General features: G+C 43.2%; 1 protein-coding gene across 2 annotated transcripts in view; it reads left to right on the top strand.

The window, feature by feature from the left end:
• Nucleotides 1-18021, top strand: part of ENTREP2 (endosomal transmembrane epsin interactor 2) — a 104678-nt gene that overhangs the window by 62812 nt on the left and 23845 nt on the right. For both annotated transcript variants that reach the window (XM_088148331.1, XM_088148332.1), the window contains exons 3-4: nucleotides 6708-6818; nucleotides 15076-15204. In XM_088148331.1, coding sequence (XP_088004457.1) covers nucleotides 6708-6818; nucleotides 15076-15204 — 240 coding nt within the window. The remainder of the gene's footprint in view (nucleotides 1-6707; nucleotides 6819-15075; nucleotides 15205-18021) is intronic.

The following is an 18021-nucleotide window of genomic DNA, read 5'->3' as shown; positions in this document are numbered from 1 at the left end:
AAGCAATGCATGAAAGAGAATATTAAGGCGGCCACACACAGTTGCATCTGGATATGTGCTCTGAATAATCAGTGAACTTCTGTACACCAGTTAAATCACTGTGCATGCATTATGGATGTGATCTTCGAGAGGACTGTCCAATTGTACCTCACCTCCTTTTGCATAGGTGTCTTCGTTTTTGTTTTGGTGACACCAGGAAGAATGATAAAAGCTTGGTGGGCAGACTGTTGAGTTCTGGCTCCTGAACTGAGCATGTGGCTATTGACCTCCCCTATAAAGTTGCCTGCCCTTATAAAGCTCAGCTTGACACCCACAGCTTAGTGCTGAAAGTTCCCAGCATCTCCAGGTAGAGCTGGAAGCACTGCTGTATCAAGCTGGTCATGGTCCCATCAAGGAATTGCATCATCTGGGGCTGCTCTTCCAAGTCAGTTTGGAAGCTACAACTGGCACAGGATGTGGTGACTTGCTTGCTGACCAGTGTTACACAGTTTAGCAGAATAACACCTGTTTTGCAGAAGCTTTAGGCTTCTAGGCTCCCAGTCCAAGGTGTGGATCACCTATAAAGTCCTTGTAGGGATTGGGGCCTTGACTGTCCTCTTTCTATAGAATCTGCCTGACCTACACAATCTAGTAGGGAGAAGATGACCCAGATCCTCTTGAAAGAAAACAGGGGGGCTGGGATGCAGAGATTGACTTTCTCAGCAGTAGCCCCCTCCCCCTGCAGAGATCATCCCCAAGGTTAGGTGTGTCTCTGTCCTGATTATTTTTCCAAAGGTGATGAAAACAGTCCTCTTTGGACTTGTTTGACAGCAGCTATGGGTTGATTGATAGTTTTTAATAGTTTCATTTTTTATCCTTTGGTTTATGTATGGATGTTATGTTTTTAATGATGTATTTACTTCTTTGTTCAGTGTCATTAAATCAGTCAGAATCTGCTCCTGATGATGGCTAAGGAAAGATATATGGCAAGAGACAGTCAACTGAAGGAAGATGGAGCTGTTCCACTCCACAGTGGGCTAGATTTCAGGACCATGGAGAGCAACTTTGGGGCTTTCCTCCTGCCATGTTTTTTTCGGCCCCAACCTGGAGGAACTGACCATGGCTTGCGACTTCCAGCCCTTGTTTGAAGCCCTGCCCTCTGGAGCAATTGTGTTTCATCATCTAAGTCAGTGTTTTTTAAACACTGGGGGACACATGCTGGCTGGGGAGTTAGGGAGTTGAACACATGCTGGTCAAACACATGCTGGCTGGGGAATTCTGGGCGTTGATGTCCACACATCTTAAAGTTGCCAAGGTTGAAAACCCCCGATCTAAGTGATATCTGAAAGCAACAGTCAGATCTCCCCGTCATCTTCCCCTGTACTTCTTCACAGCACCACATTCCATATGTATGAAACCAGCCGGCTCTCTGTGATGAACAGGGAAAGGATTGTGACTGTGATGAACAGGGAATAGGTCATGCCTCTTTCGAGCAAGCTTTGTAGCCTGTCCTATTTAACCATGAAGGCACACATTAAAATGATATGGTGGTGAAGGCAAAATCAGCAGCTTGTATCTTTGAGGATGTGATTTGAATAACAGACGTTTTGACATTGATTGTTTCTGGGTACGAATGTCTAGCAATGTGGTCCCACTTCTGTGAATAACTGGAGAAGCAGGCTGACATTAGTTCCCCTTGATTTATTACTCAAGATGAAATGATTGAAACACAGATGACAGAGCCTTAGCTATGATCGGGGAACATGTTGTCTCTAATGGCACGTGAAGTGTGTAATTTATTTTGCAGTATGAGACATTTCCCAGCCATATCTACTTCTGCAGATAGAGTTTATGTGTGTTAGGACACTGGCCCCGAGTGGTGATTAAAACGCATCTGTTCAACCACGTTCCAGTAACACGGTATGGGTGAAATTGAGGCAGGTCTTCTCTTTGCAAGGACATTAACCTTGCTTTGAGCTTGTGTGACTGGCAAACTACTGCCCAAACTTGGAAGAGTGAGGCCGTCGATCTAGGATGGAATCCTTGTATATGATATGACGTTCCTGTCCTCTGAATGGAATGTAAATCCTTCCAGGAAGAGCCTCAATGCCACTTTCAGAACCTTGCCCCTGGTGGCAAAGTGGATAAGGGCATTTAGAGGACTTGGGTATGTTGGATGGAATATAGATAAAACGGAGGTACTTCAACTTGTGTTACCTGATGGTGCATCACTGTTTTGGAGGGATATTGAGGAAGAAGGTGGCAACTGAAAACACATGTATGTCCTTGCTGCTGTGACATTTTGCAGCTGCATTGTGGATGCAGAAGGCAGGAATTCCACTGCAGCAGAGGTCACAGATAATGGGGCAATCTGTTAAGATAGACCCTCTGTCCTCTAAAGCAGGGTTCCTCAACCTTGGCAACTTTAAGACGGGTGGACTTCAACTTCCAGAATTTCCCAGGCTGGCTGGGGAATTCTGGGAGTTGAAGTCCACCCGTCTTAAAGTTGCCAAGGTTGAGGAACCCTGCTCTAAAGTTTTGCACAATAGATTCAAACGTCGTCTCTGTTGCACCACTTCATGCAACTAAAGTTCTAAGGGTTTTGGGTAGCAGGGCTATGAAATTCCCATTACTGGGGTTTTGTAGAAAGTATACCAGTCTGATTCTGATGCCTTCCAGATATGATGGAGATAAAACTCCTGGGAATTCCCAGGCAGTACAAAGTATTTAAAAGCTTGGGCAAGCATCAAAGGGTTTGTTAGAACTTCACACCTTGGTGAAATTCTACGTTTTTGGAAATAGATTGGAGCCTAAAGAATCGATCCTGCTGGCCACGCTGCGTTCAGTTCCTGACCAGTCGTCTTCCTTCTTTCTGCAGCTCTGCTAGACCAAAGTTCCAGGCAGCCCCAAGCACTAATTGTGAGATGTCTGCTCTGTTCCTGGGTGGGCCGTTTGATAAGGATCCATCTTCCATATCGGTCTTGGCTGTGGAATCTGGGCTTCAAACCACTGATGTGCAGATAAAAGCTTTACTTCTCCTTTCCAGAGCCATCTGATGCTCTCTTTGCACTCATCTGCTTTCAACTTGTTTTCTTTCATTATGGAGATAATTGAAAATGAAGCTTTCTTCTGATTTTGGAATCGATTTGGGGGAGGATCTGACAGGTTCCAGAGCCTCTCGAAAGGTGGGGGGAGAAGCGGGGATGGTTTCCTCACTGCCATATCCAATAAAGGCAGGGAGCAAATGAAATGGCTGGATTATTATTTTAGCTTTCACGCCTCTGAATTTTATGGTGCAGTTTTGCAGTGGAAAAATGAAGAGGGAAGGCATATGCTGGAGAACATACTGCTTACACAAGTGCGTAAGGAAAACAGCCGATTTATGCTGAATATTTTGTAGCGTTGTTAGAGATTTTGTGCATGCTTGTATGGATTTTTTGTAATCCTGAACAAAAATGTTTTGCAAACTGATGGAGAAGAGAGGATGTGTGCCTGAAAAAAGGTAGACCTTACCAAAAGCAAAAGAGGCGTGTTCTTCCATCTGTAGATTGGCCAGGGTTCGGGTTAGCAATTAGGATAAGAATATTGACCTCCTCCAGGCCCTGCCTTTGCGCTCAAACCTCCCATGATTGCACTTTCAATTCTTGGCCTTTTGGCTAAGAAAAATACATAGAAGCACATTTTTCAACCTCAGTAACATCCATGAGACAAGTTTGCATAGCACACTTAACCAGGGCAGTGAAAGACCTAGTAGCTGCATTTCCATAACACGCTAAGTTTGGTTAGCGGTAACCTTAATTTTTGGGGGGGGGTGGTTTAGGTTGTGTGAACACCATCCTTTGGCTAGTTTTATGAGTCAGTGTGTTGTGCAAAGTGAGAATATGGGTTAGCTCAATAACCAGGTTAAGTGTGATGTGTGACAGCAACCATGGTGGGGAAGCCAGAGCCACCCTTAGAATGGTTATCTGACAGGTTGAAGCTTCCTTCATGAACTCTTGAAGTTCCGGCAAGGAACAGTGGAGCCAGGAGTGATGTGGGGCAACTGCCCCCAAATCACCACTGATAGAGCAAGTTTGGCCAAGTAATGTGATTCTTTCCTACATAAAGATATAACAGCTGGAATCCTAGGGATAGAACTGTGAAAGGATTCTCTTTGCATTTTCAGCTATTCCCGAGGCTGCTATATTAGCAATCCAGAAACTTAAGCAAATGTTGTTATTGCATTTCTCTGATTAGAAGCAATGTTCTAAATTAAGCTAGGTTCTCTTGGGGAAAGGAGAGGAATGCTTGTGCCACACCATGCCTCACATCCACTTTAAGTACTTGAAGGGGGATCTCAGTCAGCCTTTGATAACTTACTAAGGGAGTAGAGCTAACTGGAAGAGATGGGTGCCCATGCAAATATTGCCTACCATTCCTGGACACCAAGTCACAATTCTTTATTTCCAGTGCAAGGGAAAAAAAATGGTGTGTTCATGAGACCTGCAAGTGAATTCCTCCTCCTGTGTGGAAAAGGGAGCTCAGAAGTAGGGAAGGTCTCCATTGGCAATTGGCCTACCTGTTTCCTGTTTGGTGTAGATGGAGGACATCCTTACATTGTACAGAAGTCTTTTATCAGAGGCATTTTCCATCCCCTTCAAACTACTTTTGGACCTTTTCCCCCTAGAATTCTGGCCAAACTTCAACTCTGTGGACTTCAACTCCCAGAATCCCTCAGCCAACCTGCTATTGAGTTGAAGTCTACACACCTTAAGGATGCCAAGGTAGACAATTCTTGGTGGGGAAATATTGTTCAGAGCAAATTCCCAGATTTTCAGCTGGCTAGAACAGCTGGGCAGATGGATTTGTTGCAGTACATATTCAGGGAAGACATCATTAGCTCCATGCCCATTTCAATTACCTGTAAGTTGCACATTGTCAGTTGCGTGCTGCTTAAAGTAAATCACAATGTTTGCCTCACTAATCCTTGGTGCTGTTCTTACTCGATGACGGGGTTGCTAGTTATTTTTTTCTGCAGTACCATCTACTGCCTTCCTGCCTGGAGGATTTCATGCTGAAACCAAGAATGCTGAGTTCTAGCTTTTGATTTTAACTGGGATATCTGGTATAAGAAGCCCCTGGGGTATTTCCTAACAGCTTAACAACTTTCTAGTTGTGTTTGAGGGAAAAGCTTGAAGACCTGATGACCCAGGGAGGATTTCCAAAGAGAGCTGTGATCTGCACACAGCCAGATGATTCCCAAAGCAAAGCTGGTCTTTGTAAAATTTGATGCTCATATGGAAACAATTGTCCGCAGGTCAGCAGAAGATAAATTGGAGAGTTAGTCCGATGACGCAGCCAGTTTTTTTGAGATACCCTTTTCTTTCTCTGTTAGCAAAACCCTTGCCCAGATGGCTGCTGTGCTCCTGGTTTTCAGTGGGCTTTGCACAAAGGGTTGGATCTTATATCTCTACCCTTGACAGCTTGAACGGGAGATTCCAGTGCTGGAAGTAACCATGATTCTCCAAACAGATGTGTCTCTCATTTGTGAAAGTGTGTGAGTGGCACACAGGAAGCCGCTGATGTACAGGAAATAAGTAATGAAACTAAGCAGGTGCTTCTATAGGAGCTCGAGGGTTTTCGCTACATCGGAGACACGCTTGCTTGCTTGCCTCCCACAGGTAAGCAAGGATCTGTCAATTGTTATCTGCAGTGATCACGGTCACCAGTGAATCCTTGGTTGTCATCCCCAAACAGCAGCCTATCTGCTCATATTCTCAACAAGCTGAGACCCTTCCTGTCTCAGATAGCACAGTGCCCTGGGAGTGTTTTTTCATGTTGACAGAAGCAACACCAGGAATGGATCACACTTGCTTTGCTCCTGTGGGGTGTGCCTCATTCAGATGAGCAAAAATGCTGGAGGGTGAAGAAAAGAACACCATTCCAGCTCTTTAATTGCGTGCAAGTATTTCTTGCATGATGTGAATTTGTTTTCTTGCTTTTTAACAAGACAACCACTGGTCCTCAATGTCTCCAGGTCCAGAGAGGAGGCAGAAGGTGACAGAGATAGGGTGCAATCTTTTCTGCTCAGATGGATTGCCTGAGGAGTCACAACAGGTAAAGCAGGATGAAGGCATGGCTGCCTTCTTTGGTTCTTGGAAAGTGGTTACTGGAGGAGGCAAGTACTTCCCAAGGACACTGAGAGCCAAATTTTACCTCTGCTGTAGATGCAGCAAGCTGCTGTTTCTCCAGGCTGTGAACCTCTCAGCTTGCAGGGTTTTGAACACTGTTTAAATGCTGCTCTGTATATACATTATCTAGAATAATCTGTTCAATCTTATCGGTTGTTGAGAAATGGATGGTGTTGGGTTTACAAATCACTAGAACACCTTTTGGCAGATACCCAGTTGGACTTCAGCTGCCCTGAAGAGGGTTGGACCAGATGATCCTTGTGGTCCCTCCCAGATCTACAGTTCTATGTTTCCCTACCACCATGGTGTTTAATGTGTTTGTTGGAAATGATGGCTGTTGATGTCCAACACATCTGGAGGCCATGAGTTGAGGCAGGTTACTCTTGGTAATGGTGGCAGATAGAACCCAGCTGAACACTGACATTGTTTTCAAGATCCTCTACAGTATCCAAAACTCAATGAATACAGAAGCAGAGTAGAAACCAAATCTTGTCTTTTAGCCCTTGCTGATCATTGCAGTATAAGATGACCAAGCTTCTTCTTCTTCTTCTTCCTCAGATAACCTTTTTCATGTTGCTGTCAGCAGTCTGCGTGATGCTGAATTTAGCTGGCTCCATTCTCTCCTGTCAAAATGCTCAGCTAGTGAACTCCCTAGAAGGATGTCAGTTGGTGAGTAATTGAAACTACCTATTTCCTTTTTCTTTTTCTGTATATATGCTGATTTGCTTTGAAATAGAAAATGCAAAAATACATGCCAGTTTTTCAGTGGGAATTCAACTGGTTTGTATTTCAATGGTCAAAATGCAGGTCCCCAAGTTCCTCTTCGCTTGCTCACTTTCACAATTTAGAGGTCTTCTCCTCTCCCACTCTTCAACCACCATCTATCAGTCTCCAACATTTGTCAGGAGCACTGATATCCTAAATGGGTTGGGATCAGACTAACTGAAGGAAAATTCAATTCAATTCATTCATTTATTTATTCATTCATTCAATTTATATCGCCACCCATCCCATCTAAGTGACTCAGGGTGGCTTACATAATTAAAAACAGCAACAGAAATAAAATAAAAGCCATTAAAACCACTTAAAACAGTTAATTAAAACAATAAAACTAATTTGCAAGAAAATGCAATAAATTACTAGCAATGTAACCAACCTGCAGGCTTACCGCTGGCTTTCATCTTCTGCTATGATTGGATGTGCCAGATTGTCCAAAACATTTCTACTTATGGCACCTGGGTTGTTAAATACTTGTCAGATGCTTGCTTAAATAAGGACTAATTGATTTCCTCTAAAGAGTGTGTGTGTGTATATGTATGTGTGTGCTTGAGTTTGCCCCATTATAGAAGCATGTATTTTTTAAGCTTTTTGTTCTGTTTGCTGTTTTGATCACGTTTGGTTATTAATTGATGATGTAAGTGCTTTGGGGACCTCAGAAGAAATAGCAGAAATGGTTTTCTGGGTTTAAAAGAAACCATGTAAATGCATTTTCCCAGTGTTCAAACCACCTGCTGGTTCTTGTGGGTTCCTTTTTAGAGAAAGCACCATCTTTGGTGAGACACCATCTCAGTTGGGCCTGTAGGGTCAAAAAACAGGGTGGGGATCAGAATTCCAGCAGCTACCTAATTCCTACTTTTATAGCTGTTCCACTTTCTTTATTGTCCAACTTTCAAAAGTATTTTTTTTAAAATCAGAAGCTGAAGGCTTCGTTCAGTGCCATATGAAACCCTCGGTCATGGGTGAAAATATGCTGAAGCTTAAAGAGATGTAACAAACATGATTACACTTTAATCGGGGGGCCTGCTTGGTCTTTAGATTTAATGAGATGAATAAGTTGGTGAGATGAAGGCATCGGAAGTGCAAACCAGCTGAGAAACTTTGGGGGTGGGTGGGGGGACACCAAGGAAATCACAAAATAAATCAAACTGATTGCACTAAGGGCTTTCTTTCTGGATCCAAAGTGGCAAAAATGAGATTTGGACATGCTTTTATTGATTCAGGCATAACAGCAGCAATGCTAAACATAATTAATGCCTTCTTATTGTCACAAGAAAGGAGATGCTAGTTCCTTTTGTGCTATGGAATTAGTTATACGTCTTCCATTTTCCTCGTTTAATCTTAATTACAGGTCAACTCCCTTTCAGCATTTCTGCTTTCCTATTTGTCTCTGTTCTTGTCATGGTCCCTCGTTTGCTTGTTCTCCTTAATCTTGCAAACCAAGTTCCTGCAGCCCACTTGGGTGCTTTTATTAATGGCAATCAAGGCCGCGCCTGTTGAAGGCCTTCCAGCAGTGAGAGTGCATCTGAACCCAGGAGAGCAAAAGTTCACCAGAAATAGGCTGCTTTGCATGTTGCATTTCCGTAAGAAAGGATCTTTGTAGCACTGGGCAGACAGGCTCTTTTCAAAGAAATCGAAAATAGAGACAGCATCGTTTGGGGATGAAACACTAACCATGATGCTCTTAAACCGTTGGATCCCAGATGCTTCCAGGAATGATAGCATCAACATGTATAAACAGCAACTTATAATCAAGATAATACGATGATTGCAGTAGCACTGAAGACATGACCTGGCCTGCCACCATCATCATCTGGACCCAAATAAGCCATCTGAAATACTAACATTTAAGGCTGAGCTATATGTTTGTATATTTTTGTGGGGTCTAATAGCTGGAGAAACTTTCCACCCCCCCCCCCAATGGCACCACATGTTACTAATCCCAGTTACAACATGAACCTTTTTTGAAAAGATGGCAAGATTGATGTTAGTCCTTTGAGGTAGTCCAGACAAGAAGCATGACAGTGAATGCTAGTTGTATCTTTACTGCAAGGTTACATTAACAGAAGCTTGCAAGTCTGAAAATACCCTTCCCATCCCTTACTTTTACTCTCTGGAAAACTAGGGGGGGCTTCTGAGATGCTTCCCACGCCCTCCCTCCTTCTGTGGGCTGAGATACCTTTTACATGCTGGCTGTCCAGTCTGTGGCTCGTCCTCCAGTCTCCCAAGGCCATTCCCACAGACCATTACACTTTTTCTCAGCCCAACTTATCTCCCTGTAAAAGAATGTGGAGCAGACCTTGGGGATTGGGAAGCCACTCAGGGGAGACTTGGAGAAAAGATTATTGAGTCCCGAGAATGAGAAAGCATGAGAAAGAAACTCAGGATAACCCTGCCTTGATTTTGTTTAGTATAAGATGGAACAGAGAGAAACTTGGATAGGTTTCAAAGTTCTGTTCTTCTGCCTTACTCCAATAAAGAGCATGTTCGTTCACCTGGCCTACTTGGAAGAGCTGATACTTCTGGAGTTGTTGGGGTGGTGTTAATTGTTTATCTGGTAGGTTTGTTGTAAGCTGCCAAGAGTATAAATGGATGGAGTAGCAGCATAAATAAGTAACTAAATAGAAGGGAGACCTCCATATAAGTCACCTTGAGACACTGGAGAAAAAAACAAGGTTAGAAATGCAATCAATTAACTTTGCTTTTTTTGATAAAGATAAAAATTAATCAACCACATGCATGCCAATAGTACTACTACTACTACTACTACTACTACTTTGCCTCTACCTCTACCTACATTTCAAGCATTATCACATTTTAAAACTACAGAATTAGCATAAGGAAAGGTCATTTTCATTAAAATGAATACCATGGGAATAGAAAAGCTTCCATAATGATTGATTTTATGCATCTATAATTGCAAATAATGGAGTCTGTTCATCAGCGTAGATGCTGCTTCTCTGTAAACATCTAACAAGAGAGGATTTGGTGCTGCTCCTGGTGTTCAAAGATAAAACTGAGCTGCATCAGCACGACCCATCTACACTAGGGTTTCTCAACCTTGGCCACTTTAAGATGTGTGGACTTCAACTCCCAGAATTCCCCAGCCAGGAAGCTGACTGGGGAATTCTGGGAGTTGAAGTCTACACACCTTCAAGTTGCTAAAGTTCAGAAACAGCAATCTAAATGGTTCTGGAACGATAAGCAGATGAGAGGGAAAGAAAGAGGAGTCTTTTTGCTATGAGTGAATACAATACATATATTTCTTCTGCATTCTAAAAGGTCACATTGCAGGTAGTTAATCTGGCTTCCTCAAGAAGGGTTAGGACATCAGTTCCCAGAATTCCCAATTGGCGAATTCTGGGAATTGAAATCCCAGGAGACCTGAAGGATGCTAGTTTGGGAACATTGTTCTAGCAGAATGGGACTCCTGAAAGGATGTTGGAAATCCAGTAAGTATGAACGATCTCCTCTTTAGAATAACCCCAGTCATATATTGGCTGGTCTGTTGAGAGATGTCAAGAGCTAGGTAGGTCTGCTGATTCTGGATGACCTTCTAGACCTGAACACTAAGACATTGTTGAAGCAACCACTGCATGTATAAACATCTTCTCTACTTCCTGTCCATCTTGCCTTTAACTCTTGCCTACAAAACATTTCCACTTTTACAGAATTCCAGTTTTGGAAGGAGGCTCTTATCTATCTTGGAAGATAGATCTTATCTATCTTTGGAAGCGGGCTCTTATCTTCCTAGCCCCATCTGGTTTATCTTTCTTCCCCCTTCATCTGAAATTATTCCGTTCAGTCTCACCACTCTTTATAGACCACCTGCAATTCTGATTTATCCAGAACTCAGTGGAGGAGGGGAGAGGGAGAAGGGCTGCCAAATTAATTTGCAAATGAGCTCCCGTTTACTTTACAACTGAGTTTAATCTTCAAATTATGATTTTTCTTTTATTCTGTGAAGGATGGACATTCTGGGCAAGTTAATAACCTTCTGACAGTCTACCTTATTTATTCTTTTGATGCAAGGCTTTAAAGGCTGTTCTCGGAGCAATTGCATTTCATTTCCCAAGATAACAGGGCAATACTAATGAAAGATACCTATTTCATTGGCACATTTATATTGCAGCCATAGATTGCTACCCTCTTGGAGGGAAGTGTTTCACAAAATGTGTTATTTAATATGAGTGGTTTAATAATACCCTGTTCCTTCGCATTGATTTGGCATTTGATGCACTCGTTACAAACATCAGTGTCCATTTTTTGGTCTGTAACTGGATGTCCCGCTGTCATTAGGCATGCAGAACATGACAGAACCTCTATAATTTTTTAGATCCACTGCCCCTTTCTCATTTCTTTCGTTTTAGTGTCTTTTAGTGTTACATGCGAAGAATCTTTTCCTTAGATAGCTAATTCTCAGAAAGACATCTCTTTTATTGCTCTGGTGGTAAAATTAATCAGAAGCGGGTTGAACAGAACCAGGTTTGATCTGCAAAGGGGAACATCTTGGCTTAATTCAGTTTAAGGCTGCACTAATACACAGAATTGGATCAAAAGGCCTATGTTGCCTTCAATCTGATGGCCGTTGGCCACAATTCCACCCTGCTTTTCTACTGGATGTTCTTGACCGTCATACAAAGCAAAGGTCTTTCTACTGGACGTTCTACTGGATGTTCTTGACCTTCATACACTTCACTAAAGTACAGCAAGATATCACTGCTCTTTAGTACTTCTCTTCATGGAGGTTTTTGTAACATTCTCCAGAATTGCGTTCAGTTTGGAAATCAACCATTACGTCCCATCCTCCTCCAGATATACATATGGTAGTCCTTTGGGTTCGAAGAAGACACCCTGTTGTGCAGTTCTTCTGTGGACACAGAGGTGGCTCTGTGGTCGGAGTTTGGAAGCGCAGAGTCTAGCACCGGAATGGGGGCACCGGAAGTCCATTATTGTAGTAGCCGCGGGTGCAATTCTGTGACACCGCTATCATTTAATAGGACGTGGCTAGCTAGTTTTATTCAGTTCTTTCTCCTTCTCTCTCTCTGGTGCCCGTTTTTTAAAGTCATCCCTCATTATTTTCTTTTTAAAGAGAAAGCAAACCAGTTTTTCCAGAAAGGAAGGGACACCAAGATTCATCCCTTATCCCCACCCATTTCCTGGGCCAGTAATTAATGGGTCACTGGAAACAATCCACAACATCAAGGCAAAGTTTTATTGTGGGGGGGGCGGTTTAATTAGTTTATTTATTGAAACATTTAAAGGAAGAGAATTAAGAACTACCTAAAAGAAAAGAAAAAAAAGGAAAGAGACATAGCGGCTGAAGAATAAAATATCAGTAAATAGAGTTTACCATTGCCATAAAATCTGAAATTCATTATTTCATTAATTAATGGAGGAAATATATAGAACTAAGTTCATTATGTCACCTTACGCGATAACTAGAAATCTCTATAAAACCCTAAATGTAATATTCATATTGCTATGGCCACAAGTTGTAATCATTTAAAGGGAAAAGAACGAAAAGAGAAAGGAAAAAAGGGGGGGGGGAGTATGAAAAAAGAAAAAGCAGTAACAATATTAGGGAAAATCAGGGCAAACGTGACTTGCTGCTTGTACCTCTGATTTGTATAGATGATGTAATAAACAGGAGGTTTGCCTGCACACACACACACACAAGCACACACACACACACGTGTGATTTATGGGCTGTGAAATAATCAGTGCAATCATTCGAGTGCTTTTGGATTTTCGCAATGCTCAGTTTACAGGAAAGGGGGTGGCATATTATCTTGAGGGTCCCCCACCTGGCTTCTGTTTTTTCGGTCGTAACAAGAAGAGAGGGAGACGTAACTGAAACTGGGGAAGTCAGAGAGTGGGGTTTGGCCTTTTCTTGTTGGTCTCCTTTCCCCTCTAATTCAAAAACTGAATTTTCACAGCTCCATCCAACCCAGCTTGGAATTTGGGGCTGTCGCTTCGATGGATTACTGCTGTGGCCCATTGACTCCATATGCCACAGCCCAAGACAACCTAGACAACAATAGCAATTTAAAAAAAATCCGATAATGCAATATCAGATGCAATAGTTAATTAACTCTGCCACAGTTAACAGTCTTTTGTCAGTGTGGGGTATCTCCCTCGCCGCCCACACAACAGGCCTAGCTTTGGGCTTAATGTCTGGGCAGCAAAGAGGTCTTAAGCTATCTCTCCAAGAGGCGGGAGACGGATAAATCCTGGTTCCCCAAGACGCAATTGCATTCTTTATCTTGGGATAAATGTCCAAGGTCTGTTCTTATGGACGCATCCCTGGATCCAGCACATGCTCCTTGTCTGTACCTTTTGCTCCATTCTCCTGCCCTGAGCAGCTGACCATTTTAAATTCAGCCGGGGGGTGGGGGACAAGGTGAAAATAGTACAGCAAAGGCAGGGTTCCTCTTTTAAGCTTTATGCTTCGCATCTGGCTGTAAATGAACACTGTCTTCTCAACACGAATAAAAATGGAAAAATAAAAGGGAGAGAAGGGATTACATAACCCCCCCCCAAAGTCCTAAAACTACTTGGTTGGAACGAAATAAAGGAACTCGAATAAATAAAAAGCGAAGAGCTCATTAAAGGGCTGTCACTCTGTCCCCGTCGTAAAACCCTCCTCTAAACGAGTGCTGTATTTTTAAATCTTGTTTTTGGTGGGCTTGAAAGGCTTGCAGACCCTTAGGATCAACGGTGTTTTAAATCAATAAACAGGGATAGATGACGAGGCTTTGAAAGGGCGGGCCTGAAGTGGAGAAGATGTGGGAAGCCTTGCTTCAGAAACACGCCAGCGTGTAACCCCCCCAAAATACACCCAGACAGACAGAAACACAATTGTCTTCGGAATTGTGGGAATATCATGTCCAAAATGGGTTTATAAAGGGGAAAGGGGCAGTGACAGGGTGTGAAACAAGGTGCCACCACTAATAAGTCTGTCGCTGCCTCCTTCCAAACGATTCAACTGCATCTCAGTTTTGCCATCTGCCGTCTGCAAAGGCAGCCATAAAATTGGGCAAAGGTTTCAGCTTGTCTCTGGGGCGTGTCCTTACTCACCCCACGCCCGTTTGCTCTTTGGGCACGCGTGTTTTGCCTCTTTAAAAACTGCCAGGGATAAAAATCTGCTCGGAAGCCCCAGCTCCCTTTGCCCCCGTGCGTAGCTCCTTAAAATAGAAGCGTGGAAATAAACGGAGCCAATAAGAGAAATCTCATTTTGTTGTTCATAAGCGCTGGCAGGAGCGGCGGTCTCAATGCACAAAACAAGTAAGCGTTCATCCTTATTTGGTGTATTTCTGTCAAGTTTATTCATTTTTACAGCTTGTGGAAGGAAGAGGTTTTGTGTAACGGCTAAGTACTTCTAAAGAGTGAGCCCTGTGGCTTTCCTTTGATACACGGGTGATTTTAAACAATAAGAGTGAACATCGATGAGGAATGAGAAGGTTCCCCGGTCCTCTGAACGGGAGGTGTTTTGGGCTGAACACAGCACCTTCAACAAAGCTGTGGTTCATCTACTCAAAAGCATCTCTTCGCTGACATCTACTTCCCTTGCGAACTTCTGCAGGCGTTAAGAATGTAGGAAATCACCCTCTAACAAGTCAGCCACTAGTTCAGTGTTCTTCTTTGCTTATTGGTTTATTTATCTGTAAGATGTATAAACGGCCTAACTCTAAAGGCTCGGAGAGATACATCAAATAAAGATGCATTACAACATGGGAATGATGAGACCAAGAGATACACAATAAAATCACAAGGCAAGACAGTCATGGTTGGGCCTTTCAAGGGTGGAAGCGATGACCGTAATTCCTTTTGTTCTGTCCACTCAGCACAACTATTAACATTTCGCTTGTTTGTTGATTTTGCAAGTTATGTTGCTTGATTCCAAAAAGGCTCTGAGCAGCTTACAATAATGCAAAGATAAAATGGAGAAAATTAAAAGAGGAAGAAACCCCAAATCCCAATTATAGTTGATTTCCAAGCCATGGATACCCTGAGGAACACCAACTGCAGGGGAAGGACCCATCACACCACGACTCCCCAAAGGATTTCTGGAACACCAGCAGGGTCAGCGTTGACCTGAGCTGATCTCAGACCTGATGACTTTTTCTCCCCTCTGTTCCTTCCTCAGATTAAATTTGACAGTGACAGTGTCTGCGTGTGTTGTGAGTTGCAACACCAGACCTCTGGCTGCAGCCTTGGTGAGATGCTGAAGCTGAACCCGCTGCAAGAGTGCAACACGGTCAGGTTGACCCTCAAGGTAAGACTCCAAGACGTCAGCTTGCCTTTGGTGAAGTCACAAGTCCTGCCGTTGGCTTGCGACCTGCAGCTAAGTCAACACAGATGTTGAAGCCCAATCAAAATGAGAAATCTTTGAGTTGCAATCCTATGTGATCCAGATCCCACAAACCCAGAATTCATGTCCATAATTATCCATTGGGTTCATCCGGTCACATTCTTTGGGCTTGACATAATAAAAGAGAGGAGTAGAGTCAGTTCACCTGCAGCCCCTATGAAGTAGGAAATGGTTATTGCTGTCAAGATTTGGCCGTGTAGGATAGGATTCTATAAAATTGCTAAAGTATTCCAAGTCCTGCCAAGCAACTAGAGAGTTTTTAACTAGTCAAGTGGCCAACCTTGATTTATTCCCTTGATAATCCTCTTCGTGATTTGGCAAGAACTCTTGCTGGCAGGGTGGACCTATTTCACTCAAAATTTAGAAATGTGTAATGTACAGATTGGAGCTCGTTGCTGTTTAAGAGGAAGGCCTGGAAGCCCTGGAGTCTGTTTGAAAAATAAAGCCTCCCGTTTTGAGCTCGTTCATTCTTATTTTCCTTTTTTGCGTTGGCACTGCTTTCCTGCTCTCCTGTTCAGAGGTGTCTCGCTAGGCTTGGGAAGAAATTATAGCTAATCGGGTAAACACTGACAGCGATAAAACTCACCTTCTGTAATTATGATTAGTAATTGCCATGGGGGATGCTGCTAGTGAAAACGGCTGCTATAGACACTGGGCTCGATCTGGCCATTTCTTCGACAAAAGAAAGGGACGGAGACAAGGGAGTGGGTGGCAGACGTGAGTGTGGGGGTGTCAGCTTGCTTGGTGCTAGAGGAGCTCGGCAGAGGGGTGGAATTTAGCATTGGCTCCAAGGGAAGCCTTGGAGGGAACTGCCAGGGAAGAATTGGTGGCTTCTGTGTGTCTCCTGTTGGAGGATGTTGGGCCAAGGGTGTTGACCGAAATACCATCCCATCTCAATTTTCTGCTCCATTCCTGGTCAGCATTTAGGGGGAAAAGCCCATAGGATCCTTTTCTGATGTCCTTAATTAAGCAACTTCTCTCCTGCCTTTTCCCACCAAATGGACTCGCTTTTTTCTTTATGTAAGCTGAAGGTTCATTCAGCTGAACTTGACTCTTGGTGGATACATGTAGCTTTTTCTTGGAAGTTTTCGCTGGGTTGATGGTGATCTTCCAGATCATTTGCAGCTTTTGGGTTTTCTAGTGTTCCCTCCTGTTCAGACATGAACCAGGTCTTTCAAAAGCAGCTGTGGGCTACCATATACAGGTTGTCCTCGTTTAGTGGCTGCCTCATACAGCGACCATTTGCAGTTACGACGGTGATGAAAAAGTAATTTTATGACCAATCCTCGCATTTACAACCTTTGCAGGTCTATAAAGCAAAGGAAAGCTGAAGTCAGATCGTAAGCACAGTTGTGGTTTCACTTAGCGACCACTTCGCTCAGTGACCGAGTCACTGGTCCCAGTTGTGGTTGCTAAACGAGAATGACCTGTACGTTTGTTTTTTTTAATGCCATTTTGAACCCCCTGCAGTCCCCTAGATTTTCCAGGGTCAGTACAGAAGCACGTTGGGAATAAAAGCCAGCCAGGGGTCTGGCCCAATGGCTTTCTCTGCTGCCACAAAAGCCAGAGCAAGCTGTGTGTTCTGTTAAAATCGTTGAATCAATGTTTCAGTCTCCTGGAAAATACTGGCTAGATCCTACTCTCTTACTGTGGAGAATGGAGTTTGTTGCCAGCCTCTCTAGAAGCTTTCCCAAGGAGTCGGCTAAACCCCTGCTGAAAAGCCAGCAAAGACATGAGTGTGAACCCCTTTTGAAATCAAAGGCATTGAGTAAGTTCTTCTCTTCTTCCCCCCCCTCCCCGTGCCAAATGCTTTCATGAGCCTTCCTCCCCCCTCGAACCCCAGACTGGACTCATCAGTTCATCCGAGTGGGAAGTATAGAAAGTCTGGGTGCACGGCTTCCTGGGGCCCCAAATTCTCCCCTTGTGACAGGTCTCTTGCGTAGTTCATTTCTTTTATTACGCATGTACGCTGGTGGAATTTAGAGAGAATATAGGAATCTGACGGCAGATTTGCTTACGTGGCTGACTAGCTGAAAGATTCTACCCTAGTTGACAACAATTTTCAGAAATGGTTTTCCACCGAGAGGTTTCAGCATCTGCTTCGGTTAATTAGAGATGCATTTTAGCTAGAAATGCTGCTGATAAAGATGGGAGTCCCTGCTAAATTACGAAATCTCATTCCCCCCCTCCACACTTTCCCACTAGATTGAGCTCCTTTATCTCTGCATTCTTTGTTATAATCAACCTTTATAGAGACTTTGTTATGGTACAATAACTGAAAATAGTTTTTCCTCCAGCTCCAAAAGTCATTTAAAAATACAATAAGCATATTTTCACTGCCTAAAAGCCATGGGAAAAAAGAAAAATCAAGTGTTGGCTTTGTTAATTCCTAAGGGATCTTTTTCTGTTGTTAAATATTGGATAAAATATGGAATTTATCCCCCTTGTTTTAAGAGTTTTATTAAAAGTGGTCCCCAGGGAAACCGCAAAAGCACTGCATCTGGATTATATCGAGAACTGATTTTCAAAATCTCCTACACATTAAGCAAAATAAAAACATAAATTCAGAACTGCCATTATTCTTCCCACTATAAAAGCTTGAAAAATTATTTTGACCTGGGATCACTCTGAAGGAGAGAAGCCAGCTTCTGCCATAGGAGATGTCTTCTCATGACTCTAGTCCTCACCCATCTGCAGAAGGTCACTTTGGGGAAGGTTGAA

This window comes from Python bivittatus, unplaced genomic scaffold (genome assembly GCF_059951505.1).
Source record: "Python bivittatus isolate LINGU-HERP-01145 unplaced genomic scaffold, Pbiv_v1 ctg000530_np1212, whole genome shotgun sequence".
NCBI lineage: Eukaryota > Metazoa > Chordata > Lepidosauria > Squamata > Pythonidae > Python > Python bivittatus.
Note: the sequence above shows the minus strand (reverse complement) of the source record. Positions and strands in the feature narration are given on the sequence as shown.